We start from the raw sequence: 13,733 nt of genomic DNA, 5'->3' as shown, positions 1-13,733 counted from the left end.
ACAAATTTATTATACATTTAATTCTTTAATTCTGGTGGCACAAAAGGAGTTCTAAGGTTTAATCCTCAGTTAACTAGAAAATCAAATCAACAACTAGAAATCCATTCTTTAAATAAGTGGCTCTAGTTTTACCTACATGGTAGTATGGGAAATGTTCCAAATCCACAATGCCCAGGCCCCACTTCAGACTAATTAAATCAGCATTACTGTTTTGTTTTTTTTTTACGCTACAGGTGATTCTGACGTGTGGCCAAGATTGAGATCCATCACCTTGAATACTACAAGTATTTTAAGTTTTTGCTTACTGCAGTTATTTTAAGTTTTAAAACAGATTAGTTTAAATTGCAGATTAAATCTCTACTGTGAGATGGAAGCATATTTGCCAAGTGACCTTTAATTTTACCAGAGTACTGAAAAAATAATTAAATGCAAATGCCATGATTAACATTATGTTTGATGGTCTTCTGATTCTCAGGGTGGCCTTGTTACCCAGCTCCAGGCACTGAAATAGAAGTCCTGCTAGGTCATTTCCATCTGGGATAAAAGGACAGAGTTCTATTGGGTGGAAACAGTGAATTTCATCCCTTTCCCCATTCTCCTAGTCCTAAACTCTGATATAGATCTTGTAACTGGGACACCTGGGTTGGCTCAGTGGTCGAGTGTCTGCCTTAGGCTCAGGGCGTGATCCGGGGTCCCGGGATCGTGTCCCACATCAGGCCCCCTGCAGGGAGCCTGCTTCTCCCTCTGTCTATGTCTCTGCCTTTCTCTGTGTCTCTCATGAATAAATAAATAAAATCTTTTTTTAAATAAAAAATATAATTCTTGTAACTGAGTACCCTGGCCTCAGAAAGCAACAGTGAAATAAGTCAGAGAAAAACAAATTCTGTATGCTTTCTCTTTTATGTAGTATCTAAAAAAAAATTGAAACTCATTGAAAGAACAGATTGGTGGTTGCCAGAGTGCAGAGGACATGGTGGGAGGACTGGGGCAGGGTGATCAACAGGTACAGAGAGGAAAGAAAAGAAATAAAAGCAACAAGTGTGAACATTAGAAGTCAACACACTGAGGATAGTGGAGCCCAGAAACAATGAAAGAGCTTGAGTCTTTGATGACATCATCGTGTCATTGAGTCAGGAAACTACCTTTACAATTTCTGTTTTGTGAAGAATTATTGCTTAAACCATTAATAGGTGAAATTTCCATTACTTGCCCCTAAAAGCATTTTCCAGTGGATACAGCTTGGTTCTCTCTTTCTCTTCTCTCAAGCTATGCATCGCTCAACATTTACTGCTGGTTAATAACTTTACGGTTATTATTTTTGAGTCATGTGGCAACCCCAAAAGATAAGCGCTACTATTCCTATTTTATACATGCAGAAACTGAAATTCATGGAGATTAACTATCTTGTCCATGGCCCTACAGCCAGAGTCATTTGATTCCAATGCCAGTCCTCTTAATTACACCTCTTAGATGTGTACAAGTCTAGCTGCTCTGATTAAGTTGTGTGCTGTATCATTTAAGAAGAGCACTGTATGCTTCTAGAAATACACATATTCCTAATGCTTAACATTTAGACCATTAGATCCTTGAAGAATTAATTAATGGTCTTAACTTTGTTAACTGCAAAATTACAAGATAAGCTTTTGGTTGTTGTTGTAGCTATTCTGCACAACCAGGAGACACTTTCCACTCATTCCAAACAAAAACAATTCAGTTTTTGGCAGCACAAAGGACTCTATAAATCACATTACTAATAATAATCTATGACTTAGGTATGTGATTTTTTTTTTCTTCTCTCCCTGGTGAAAAGACAAATGAACAGTAGGGCTTGATAATATATGTTTAAAATTTACATGGGCGTGTCTGGGAGGATATGGGGTGCTGCTATGTGGGGCCTTGAAAAGAAAAACGTATCTCCCCGCTGAGCAGAGAGTCTGTTCTCCCTCTGCCCCTCCCCCAGCTTGTGCTATATTGGGCTCTCAAATAAATAAATAAAAATGTTAAAAAAAAAAGAGAGAGAGAAAAGCATATCCCTATATCACTTCCAGGTATTCCAGGTATTATGTGGTATGGTGTATCTCTCTCTCTCTTTTTTTTAAAGATTTTATTCATTTATTCATGAGAGATGCAGAGAGAAGCAGAGACACAGGGAGAGGAAGAAGCAGGTTCTTCGCAGGGAGCCGGATGAGGGATTCCATCTCAGGGCCTGAGCCAAAGGCAGCCGCTCAACCACTGGGCCCCCCCAAGCATCCCTGTTCTTACGGGACTTAAGTGACCTGAAATGCAAACGTACTTACAACAGTTAAGGCAAACAACAAGTACTTAGTAAACATCTGTGTGCTGGGTAGTGGGATGGGTGCCTGAGGGTAGTGAGGGCTCCAGCCCGCAGGATGCAGGAAGCGTAGCGATGACCAGTCTCCAGCCTAACGCCCCCAGGGCATGAAACGATGTGGTCTCCGCGAGACAGTAAACCCTGACTGCTCACCACACTCCTGCCCACGGCCCAATTGCTCGACTTTCCAGGTGGTCAGAAGACAGGCTAGTGTCCCAACCCCTACAAACCTGCGAAAGGGACCTTAGGTGGGAGATCTGTGCAGGTGTCAAGAGAGGCCTGCAGGTGACATCACCCCGTATTATCCCGGTGGGCCTTAAATCCAACGGCGGGCATCAGAACCAAGTCTGGGGTGTCTGTATAGCGGGGGATGGTACCCTCACCACAGTCTCATCACCTGGGCTGGAAAATGGGACAACAGCAACCTGGAGAAATGACCAGACGTAAAAAATGAGGTTCCCTAAGCGCTTACCACCATCGCTCACCGTGACAAGCGCTTTCTTCCCTTTGTGTCATCTATCTATCTATCTATCTATCTATCTATCTATCTATCTATCTGTCTGTCATCTATCTACTCACGAGCGGCACACAGAGAGGCAGAGACCCAGGCAGGGGGAGAAGCAGGCTCCATGCGGGGAGCCCGATGCGGGACCCCAGGATCAGGACCTGAGCCAAAGGCAGACGCTCCACCCCTGAGCCGCGGAGGCGTCCCCGATGAGCGCCCTTACCACTTAGCGATCCCTATTTTATTGATCTGGTGACCAACGCTCAGAGAAGCACGGTCATTTGCCCAAAGCCACACAGCTAGCAAATGAAACAAACAAAAAGAGCATTACAATTCAAACTGACTTCCGAGATATCCCTTTTATCCTCCACGCTAGGCTGCCAAGAGAGGATACAAATGAACGCACTCGAATAAAGTCTATTTTGGTGTTAGTGTCGGGCGCCGCCGACAGCACGCCAACCCCGGGGCGAGGAGCCGCGCTCCTTCCCCCGGCCTGGGAGCTAGAGGGTTAATAGCGTCACTTTCCGGGGCCGCCGATACGCGGTCGCCCGACGGGTCCTTTTAAGGGTCAAAACTGACGCGTGGCGCCTATAGATGAGGTCATAGGAGCGGACCAATAGAAATGCCTAAGTTCCGTTTTCCTGGCTGATTCCTAGCCTTTAACCCCAGGTCCGCGGCGGAAGAAGGAAAAGGCGGGGCTGGGTGGGCGGGGCGAGTGGAGGAAGCGGAAGCGGCGCGGTGGAACGTGGGCCCGCTCCGGCTCCGGCTCCGGCTCCGGCACCCGCACCGGCCACACGCCTGCTCCGGCCGCACGTGTGAGGTGAGCGCGGCGGCCGCCCCTGGAGGGGTTGCTCGCCGCCGGGCGCGGGGTGGGGGGGGTGTGTGTCCGAGCGGCCGGGCGCCTGCTGGACGGTCCTGCGAGCTGGGTCCGCCTGGACCCCGTTCAGTCTCTGAATTCCCGGCCGGTGCCGCTGCGGGCCGCCGTCGCTCCGCCCGGGGCGAGCTGGGGCTCGGTTTACAGCCCGCGTGCACAGCTGCGAGTCGGCGGCGCCGGGGCGGAACCGAGCTGGGGGCTGAGGTGGGGAGAAGGGAGCCTGACCTGGCCTGCGAGCTGAGACCTGGGGCGGGGCGAGAGGCGGCTCTGAGCTCTGCGAGCCCGGGGGAAAGCACTTCGCCCAGAGGCGGTACCCGGGGCCGGGTCCCTGCGGGGGGCGCCGCGGAAAGGGCACCGGTGTGCGCGGGGTCGGGGGCGAGGGCGGGGGCGAGGGGGAGCGCGCTTCGCTAGGACTTTGGAGGCCGGCAGCAGTGGTCCAGATCTTATTTCGATACCGTGGGAGGACATTCTCTCTCCCCACCCTCCGCGTTTTTAAAGATTTTGTTTGTTCATTCATGAGACACAGAGAGAGGAGAGGGACAGAGACACAGGCAGAGGGAGAAGCAGGCCCCCTGTTGGACTCGATCCCAGGACCCCGGATCGCGACCTGAGCCGAAGGCAGAGACGCTCAACCACCGAGCCGCCCAGGGGCCCAGAACATTCCCCTTTCTGTTCTCATTTGTAGGGAACCCTGGGGGCTTAGGCGGGAGGAACACGAGAGACACGGGCCTCTCTAGGAATTGTATAGAACTTGATGATGCGTGAGTTCTATAATTGGAAAGTATTAATGGTTTGGATTAGGGTGGTGGTTGTGGAGATGCAAGTTAAGGGTTAGAGGCATTGTTAAAGGGGATTCAAAAGAACTTACGGGAGGATGGAGCTGAGCAGACGAGGGAGAGGAAAACGTCAGGGGAAGATCATCGGCCTTCCCCTGCGGGGTGGCGTGGGTGATGTGCCCCTGGCTGAGAGGGGAAGAGTAGGATGGGGCATACTAGCTGAGGATGTTCTTGTTTGGGGCTGTTAAGGCAGTGGAGATATAGTTAAAGAATTTCATCTCGGACTTCCTGAGGGCAAAGGGCCTGTGAGTCCTGTGAGTGGAGGTGTCAGGCAGGCAGTTGGTACCCAGGTCTGGGACCCAAGGAGCAGTTCCTTGTGGGAAACAGTGTGGGGGCCTAAGCATAGAAAGCCGTGGGATTGGTTGAGATCACTTAGGAAGACACCTGGAGAGAGGAGGGGAAGACTTGAGAAATGCCACTCTTTAGAGGTTAGATATTGAATGTTGACCTCTCTCAGAGTGTGGTGCTTGCTAAGCCTGCTGAGAGGGTGGGATCAATTACCTGTCCTCCATCAGGGAAATCTTGGCTATTTTATTTTACAAGACAAAATTGGGCTCTCAGCTCTATGCCTTTTGGACATCTTATACATACTTCAGTTATAACGCTCAAGCATGTTTTGTTTTAGTTTTGTTTGCTTCTGCTCCACCACTTTGAATTTCTTTCTCATACGTCTTTTTCAAACTAATAATTTTCTGGCACAGAGTGTGCAGGTATGCAATATTATATTTCAAGTCCAAGGTGTGAAGTTACAAGCAGGGCATCCAAATGTGCCAAAAGGGATTAAGAAGGAAAATCATTTGGGAAAGAAAGGAGGCATACGGAGGAGAAACAATAAGAAAATTGTTACTGAAGCTGGGTTTGAAGGATGGGTATTACTAATAGAATAGCTTTAGGGCCACCTGGGTGGCTCAGGCCTTGAGCATCTGCCTTTGGCTCAGGTCATGATCCGAGGTCCTGGGATTGAGTCCTGCATTAGGCTCTCCTCAGGGAGCCTGCTTCTCCCTCTGTCTGTGTCTCTGTGTGTGTCTGTGTCTGTCTCATGAATAAATAAATAAAATCTTAAAAAAAAAAAAAAAGAATGGCTTTAAAGTTTGAATCCTGAAAAAGAACAGTGAGGAAGTTTGGCTTCTGCTTGTTGTTTGTGATAAGGGTATGTAAGGACCAAACTTTGAGCGGCTTCAAATGCCAGTGTGAGTTTGAAATGTTTCCTGGAGGCAGGGGGAAACTTTTGAAGGTGTTGGCGCAGGGAGATGGCTCGAAATTGGAAACTTTGTGGAAGATTAATCAGGCAGCAGCATGTGGGTCATAGCAGATCAGATCCACTGCAAAAACCAATCTGAGCAAGAGATAGAGCCTGAGTGGAGAAGAGAGTCAAGAACAAAAGAGAGTTCTGAGAGCCACAGTAATGTGGTTGGATATGATGATACAGGGTCCCCAAGCAGATGCATTTTGCTAAGTGAAAGAAGCCATACCCAATGGGCCATATATAGTTTGATTTCATTTATAAGACATATTTGAAAAACAGGCAAAACAAGAGGGATGAAAAACAGATCACAGATTGCTAAGAGAGCCAGGAGAAGGTGATTGCAAAGGGACTCACTGGAGACTTTTTGGAGTTAGGAAACTGTTGGAGGAGACGTGACTGCGTTTGTCAGAGTCGGCACAGTACATTGAAGAGTGAACTTGACTGCAGATGATAAAAGTCAGCCAACATATCTGGAAATGGGATGCAGGTTGCTAAAAATAAATCTAACTTGTACAAAATGTATACAATGACCTCACTGATCAAGGTGGTGAGGGAGTTGACGTAAGTAATCTTGAAAAACAGTATTTTGAATGGATACTGTGAGGGAAAAGGGGGAAAAAGGCTGTAAATAAACTGTCTTATAGTTAAATTTGTTTCCCATAGGCATACAGTTTAGCACTCTGAAGCTACGTGTGCTGCACAAATCAATGGGGGATACTGGGAGGCAAGTGTCTCATTGTCAAGGGGGGGGGGAGAGCAAGAGGGGGAGGACTAGAGCAAATTAGAGTTGGAGACAATAGAATGAACTTATTTCACCTAATGTGTCCACATAGGTTAGTATACAGACCTGTATTACCAACCCTGTGTGGTACCCTCAGAGCCTACTATTCTCAGTAAAGGGAGCCAGGGTTCCTGGAGAAATGGCTGATTTCAGGACTAGTGCAGGGAAAACAGGAGATGAACTTGGAAGAAGTGCTAGGAAGTAAGGAGATGAAAAAAAGATACAAGATGGGCCATGTCATCCAGGCACAGCAGCACAGACGCACAGGAGACTGCCACCTGGCCAAAGCTGGAACAGTTTGAGCAACGGTCACTATAGGATTAGGTTCTGTCTCAAGTTAGGAAAATACATGTGAGACCGCAATGATGTATAAATAATGGAGAGGAAGAGACAAACTTTCCTTACTGAATTAAAAATATTAGAGTAGACATAAGAAGGGAAATCACCCTCATCACCATGGAAACACCCCTGGAAACACCAGGCAGGATCCTCTGGAGGACGCTAAAATCCGAGGGATACACATAGGGTATTTGCATAATCTCAAAATGTATCACTCCACATATTTGTTAGTTGCTGTGGTGATTTTAACATAGAGATTTTTAACAAAATTCTTTAGTACTCCTCCCGCTAGGAAGTGGAGCTTAATTCCTCTCCCCTGGTGTGGGCTGAACTTCTAATAAGCAGAGTATGGAAAGGGACAGATGATAACTTTACAGTGGAAAAAGCCGGCAAGCACTGCCTTAACCAAGTGATCGAGGTTAATGTCACCACTACAGGTACTTCACCTCTGTGATACTCTCCAGAAATATCCATAACACCGGTCTAACCATGAGAAAATCTCAGGCAAACCCCAAATGAAGAATATTCCGCAAAGTGCCTGACCAGGACCGTTCAAAAGTGTCTTGGTCATGAGTGAGAAGACGGAGAAACTGTCACAGGTTGGTAGAAGCTAAGGAGACTTGATGACTTAACGCAGCGAATCCTGGAACAGAAAAAGGACAGGCAAAACCCGAAGTTGATAGTATCATGTTAATGTTCTTTCGTAATTTTGACAAAGCTCTGGGGTGGGATGTTAACTTTAGAGGAAGCTGACTTGGGAGTGTACTGGAACTCTGTCTTTCCAAACTCTTCTGTAAAACTATTTCAAAATAAGTGGTTAAAACAAATGCACAGAAAAAATCTGTAACTGACTGGATTTTTAGAGGAGTTTAAGCATAGAAGAACTGAGGAGGCAGGTGTGGTGATAGAGCATCCAAATGATAAAATGACCCTACAGTTAACCAAGGACTTAAGGAAAGGGGGTACATAGGGGCCATCCATGGCTAAGAGCTATACTTGTAAAGCCTAAACCAAGTTGTACTTTCCAGGGAGTTGTTTGGAACCTTACTTGTCCCTTGAGATGTTTCCAGAAAAGTGAGTCAACTAGGGTTCCAAAATACTGCGCACTTTAGCCTGTGCTTGGTGACCGATGGCTTCAGTGAACAAATGAAAAGACTCTGAAAGCCTTTCTTTAAAAAGCCTAGTTAATTATTTTCATTGAATGCAAAATACATGCCATCTTTGAACCTTCTTTTTTCTTCTACCCGCTAGTAGTCTTGCAAAATTAGTTCTTCAGTGGGAAATTCTTATTTTAGAAATATCTGGTATTGTTTAGGGATTTCTCAGGTCTGCTCTAGAGGATTGGCTTTAGAACTTTGGAAATGAATTGAATGTATGACTTTGGAAAGTGGAGAAATAGCTAGATGACATTTGTTCTTGATCTATTCACTATTCAGGAGCCTTGGGCAATTGAGGGGGTTTTGTCAAATACCCTGTGCATGATGAGGTCTCTGTACTGAGAAGTGACTTGTTTGATTTCCTCTAAATATTACCTATTCCAACATAATCTTATTTTTTTTTGGGGGGGGTCACTGAAAATTACTGTTCATCTCTAAAAAAAGCAATTTGAAGTTAGTCTTTATTTCAGCTAATCTGGGTTATATAGGGAACTTGTAGGAGGTAATCTTTGGTTTTCTTTCATTAACTTAACTATATGGTAAGTGCAGCCTGTTGTTTGTTCCAAACTTTTTAGGATGGAAACCAAGAAATCGAATTGTGAAATTGTCAGTTTCTTATCTCAGAGTCATCCTAGATTATTAAGAAACACAAACACTGACACTTCTATCATATTTAACATAAGTAATGGTTTGTTTTTACCCAGAACTATTGGTGAATCATTGTTTCCAGATATCACACATTAGCCAACGTGTGTGTGTGTGTGTGTGTGTTCTTAGTTTTTGTGTTGGTATCTTGTTTATTTTTATTTGTAAAATCTTAAAAGCACTGCTTTCATAGTTCCTGGACTTGGGCCCTGGTGTTTTGTCCTGCATCTGTGAACCCTGGGAACTGAATGTGGACTGATGGATGACTCTTACTGGCTGAGAGCAACCCAGTGATTATTTTTGGGTTTTGTTTTTGTCTTCCAGAACTGCTATGATGGAAGTTAAAGGGAAAAAAAAGTTCATAGGAAAAGGTGCAAAGACATCACAAGAAAAAAAAAGATTTCATAAAAACAGTGGTAAGAAGCCATAGCAAACCATGCCTCCCATGTGGTGGTGGTGTTCCTGCAATTGGAGGGAGGGGTTGGTGGGGTGAAGGGGCCTAGAGCAGATGACGCCTGTATTCATGGACCAGGATTAGGAAAAAGTAGGAGTTACTGTATCTGAAGTTTGTGTGTTTTCCATGAAACTAAGACATCTAAGAAATTGCCAGGATAATTGGGGGATGCTATACTCACGGGAGACCCCTGATCTTAGCTGGGAATGCTGCTGCCTCATTTTCTTCATTAATTTACTGCAACATTTTATGGTAACGTTCGATAAATTGTGCCTGATAAATGCATACTGCTGGTGAACTGAATATTTTTCATCTTTAGTGTTTCTAATTGTGGAGTCTCTATTACTCCATCAGGTGTCAGTATTGCAGAACAGAAGAGTCAGGGACTCTGTAAATGCCTAAGTGATTCCTAAGTAATCTTATTTTTTTCCTTGCAACAATCTTAGGGCATAGCTGTTGCAGTTTTCATCTCCTTTGTTAGGCACTTCATTTACAAGGTTAGTTAGCTGATTTTTATCAGATAACTGTATTATAGGCTTGGAGGAAAATTCTCCCAAAGTAGCAATTCTGAAAAATTAATGCCTTTAATTCAATATGATATTTAATAAAATAATACATTCTTAAAATTTTTAAATACATTGGCATCTTTAATTTTAATTTGATATGTGATTTAATACAGTATTTCTAAATTTTAAGCACTTTTTATTTTTAGATTCATTGTTATTAAACTTAAAAATTATGTGTGAAGACTTGAACAATAAGAAGTCATTAAGGTAGAATACAATATATAAATAATATTTTTCATCTTATCAAGTAATGTTACATGCTTAAAATGGGAATACACCTGACTGACAACAATAGTTATCGATAGCATTATGGATAGTTTTTATTGCATTTCTCTAGTTTGTCCATTTTCTGTAGTGAATCTGTATTACAATTTTATAAATTAGAAATTTATTTGAGAGAGAAAGAGCACACATGTGCAGGTGGCAGGGGTGGAGGGGGGGTTGGGGCAGAGAGGGCAGAGGGAATGAGAGAATCCCAAGCAGGCTCCATGCCCAGCACAGAGCTTGACTTGGGACTTGATCCCACAACCCTGAGATCATGACCTGAGCTGAAATCAAGTCAGATGCTCAACCGACTGAGCCACCCAGGCACCCCTAAATTAGAAAAGTTTTAGATATTGTTTTGATTTTTTAAAATCCCACTGTCTGTATTTGACAGTAGGACAAAGCATGTTTTGTAAAGAACACCTAATTTTGTGTAACAAATACCAGTGGATAAAAGAGATCTAGGCTCAGGATCACTGAACTCTGATACTTATTATTGTCCCTAGATTCTGGTTCGTCAAAGACATTCCCAAGGAAAGTTGTCAAGGAAGGTGGACCTAAAATCACATCTAAGAACTTTGAGAAATGTGCCATAAAACCTGGGAAAAAAGGTGTAAAGCAGTTCAAAAATAAGCAACAAGGGGATAAAATACCAAAGAACAAATTTCAGCAGGCAAATAAATTCAACAGGAAGAGAAAATTCCAGGCAGATGGTAAAAGTGATGGTAAGTACTGATGACTTAAGCATTGTCCTTGAGGAAACCTTGCCCCTCCTGATTTGTTGTGCACGGGGTGGGCAGTAGAAGTCTAGTAGAGATTTCCCGTTCTTATCCTGGACAAGCAGCATTTGGGGGCATGGGGGGCAGGCGGGAATCCGTAAGCACTGGAAAGCACCTTCCCTGGGCAGAGTTGTCTGATGCTTAGAGTAGCTTACTTCCTAGGCCCTTCCTGGCTGTGGAGTGAAGCTGAGCTGGAGCAGCTTCATACAGTGGAACCTCAGTGAAACATCCTTTTTGTAAGCCAGATTTTACTGATTGATTGAATGATTCATTTGAGTTTTCTTTCTTGCCAGGAGATGAGAAAGAAAAATTATAACAACCAGTAGGGGTATAGGACCCCAAATAAGCCAAAGTTCTTGGCACCGCAGTTTAAACACACATGCATTCTCACATTAAGACCTAACATGATGTAGCCCTGGTTCCTTTTCTGTGGGAGTTCTGTTCCTGACATGTCAAAATGGAACTCTAATTTTATGTTTTCGTATTTTCATATCAGCACCTGGGGCGGGGGGTTGCATACTAGATACCCCGAAAGTTGTTATAAATACTGCAGTCTCACCTGGCAGGTGTTGGGGGCCCAGAGGTTTGTGGAATTAAATAAGCTCTGGGTCAGCACTTCTCCTGCTGAATGGTGCATGGTGCCCTGATAGAAACAGGAAGCATGCCCTCAGTTTCCTGTGATCTCTGGTTACCAGGCTGAGAACAAATAAGTAAAGGCAAAGGGAATAATTAAATACACTGTAGTAAAGTGTATAGCTATTAAAAATTACATTCTTGAGGAATAATTGAGTTTTCTGGAAGAATGCTTACAGTAGAATAATGTTGAAGTAAAGCACTAAGATTCTGAATTTTTAAATAATTAATATAAAACATGCATAGGGAAATGGCAGGAAGAAAATGTTACTAGTCATACATAGGTCTTGATAGGAGAGTTTTGTTTTTCGCATTTTCCAACTTTTTTTTATCGTGTATATTTTCTAATCTGAGAAGGGGAGATGTTTAGAAGTAAGTCATTGTTCAAAGGATTCCTCGCAGGATACTCGTATAAATAATACCCATTTTATTAAGTTGTTCTTTAAATTGGGTTTTTTGATTCATTTGGTAAGAGACTTAGGTTTTGAAGACAAAATGCTAACAGAATAATAGATACTAGACTTGCAGAACATTACTCTGTAGAAAACTGAGAAATTTTGATCGTGTGCTGTCATGAGGAAGATGCAGCGGAGCACAAAGTTTCAGAGTTGTCTCTGGGTTTCAGCCCTGGTTCCACCACTGAGGACTTGTGTGGCTTTGGACAAGGAATGAAATGAACTCCTGATTGCTTTTGTTTCTTCAATGTGAGGCAGGGCATATTACTAGGATTAGTGTTAAGACTTAAATGATAGATAACAACACTCCCAAGTAGTGAAAATTTTAGTACGTTTTTTCCCATTTTAGTTTGGATTAATTTTTCTTTACATTAAGAACTGATGTTTGTTTACATTAAGAACTGATTATACCGAAAGACCAAGGATTGTAATGTTTTAAAGTAGAATTTCTTTTTCACAGTTGAAAAGGAAGCTTAACATTTTCAGTTGCTTTTACAGTCCTTTTAATTTTCTTTTTTTCTAAATAGATGTCCTGTTAAGAGTCAGTGTGTAACTGTTGAATGAATGAATGGTTGTTTCAACCAAATTTAAGATGTATAAACTGCTTAGAAAATGAAATAAGGCATAAGTTTATAGGGAATGGTATTTTTCCAGGGAATATTGATCCCGATAAGTCATTGCCCTGTGTACCTAATTTGTACTGGTTTATGGCGTTCAGAATGTTAAATGTAATTTATTTCTCTAATGACTGAATAGTTTCTTTTATGACTAGAATCAGCAGCCAAGAAACCTAAATGGGATGACTTCAAAAAGAAGAAGAAAGAACTAAAGCAAAGCAGGCAACTCAGTGACAAAACCAACTATGACATTGTTGTTCGGGCAAAGCAGATTTGGGAGACATTAAGAAGGTAATGCTACGTAATTACATCTTTTTTTTTTTTTTAAAGATTTTATTTATTCATAGAGAGAGAGAGAGGCAGAGGCAGAGACACAGGCAGAGGGAGAAACAGGCTCCATGCAGGGAGCCCAATGCGGGACTCGATCCCGGTTCTCCAGGATCACACCCTGGGCTAAAGGCGGCACTAAACCACTGTGCCACCCAGGCTGCCATGTAATTGCATCTTGATCAGTCCTTTGTGAGGGTGGGGGAGCACCAGTGAACCCCGTAAATAGTGAATAGTAAATAGTGAATTGTTCTTTGCTAACCTGCACAGTACTTGGGTTATCCAGGGAGCACTCAGCACTCCACTAGATGCATCAGTATTGGATATCTGCCCACGGCAGAAGTGTGCAGAATCATGAGGATGGTGTCAGATATATTTATGAAAATGCATGAGAATCAAAATGGATTGGAAATTCTTCCTGACAGAGTTCTGAGAAAATGAAGGACAATTTCTGATTGGCTCGGTTTTGAGATACTTAAGTGTTTGGTCTCTTGGATTTATTTTACTATTTTCTTTACTTTTGAGGTTCCGGCTATGAAGATTTAAATTGATGCATAAAATTACACCTTGTGAGATGAGTTCTTGTCTTTGAGAAAATTACTTTTCTCTGGCTGCTCTGGAATAGTAATTTTAATGTCAGAGGTTTGCTGCCTCCAAAGAGAAAAATCACACCTAACTGGGTGAATGTACCCTGGTAGGGTTTTTTAGCTTCTTGTGTTTAATGTAATGTCTTTACTTAAGCTGTGTTTCTTCTTTATTCTCATTTATAGAAAAGACTGTGACAAAGAAAAGAGAGTGAAGCTGATGAGTGATTTACAGAAGCTGATTCAGGGGAAGATTAAAACTGTAAGTAGGGCAGGCTCATAGTTAACGTATAACTTGAAATTGGCTCACTCTCAGTAAAGGCTAGGTGACTATTCATG

General features: G+C 43.1%; 1 protein-coding gene across 2 annotated transcripts in view; it reads left to right on the top strand.

Annotated features, from left to right (window-relative positions):
• The first annotated feature begins 3,567 nt into the window (after positions 1-3,567).
• The window catches only part of PUM3 (pumilio RNA binding family member 3), a 44,654-nt gene continuing 34,488 nt past the window's right edge, over positions 3,568-13,733 (top strand). Inside the window, exons 1-6 of one of the 2 annotated variants that reach the window (XM_055311428.1) lie at positions 3,568-3,657; positions 7,351-7,512; positions 9,040-9,131; positions 10,506-10,724; positions 12,639-12,774; positions 13,581-13,656. In XM_055311428.1, coding sequence (XP_055167403.1) covers positions 9,047-9,131; positions 10,506-10,724; positions 12,639-12,774; positions 13,581-13,656 — 516 coding nt within the window. In that variant the 5' untranslated portion in view covers positions 3,568-3,657; positions 7,351-7,512; positions 9,040-9,046. The remainder of the gene's footprint in view (positions 3,658-7,350; positions 7,513-9,039; positions 9,132-10,505; positions 10,725-12,638; positions 12,775-13,580; positions 13,657-13,733) is intronic. The other variant, XM_055311429.1, reaches the window with a different exon arrangement.

The sequence above is a fragment of the Nyctereutes procyonoides genome, unplaced genomic scaffold (assembly GCF_905146905.1).
Source record: "Nyctereutes procyonoides isolate TBG_1078 unplaced genomic scaffold, NYPRO_anot_genome, whole genome shotgun sequence".
In the NCBI taxonomy this organism is placed as follows: Eukaryota; Metazoa; Chordata; class Mammalia; order Carnivora; family Canidae; genus Nyctereutes; species Nyctereutes procyonoides.
The sequence above is the reverse complement of the archived record's forward strand: the minus strand, read 5'-3'. Positions and strand labels throughout refer to the sequence as shown.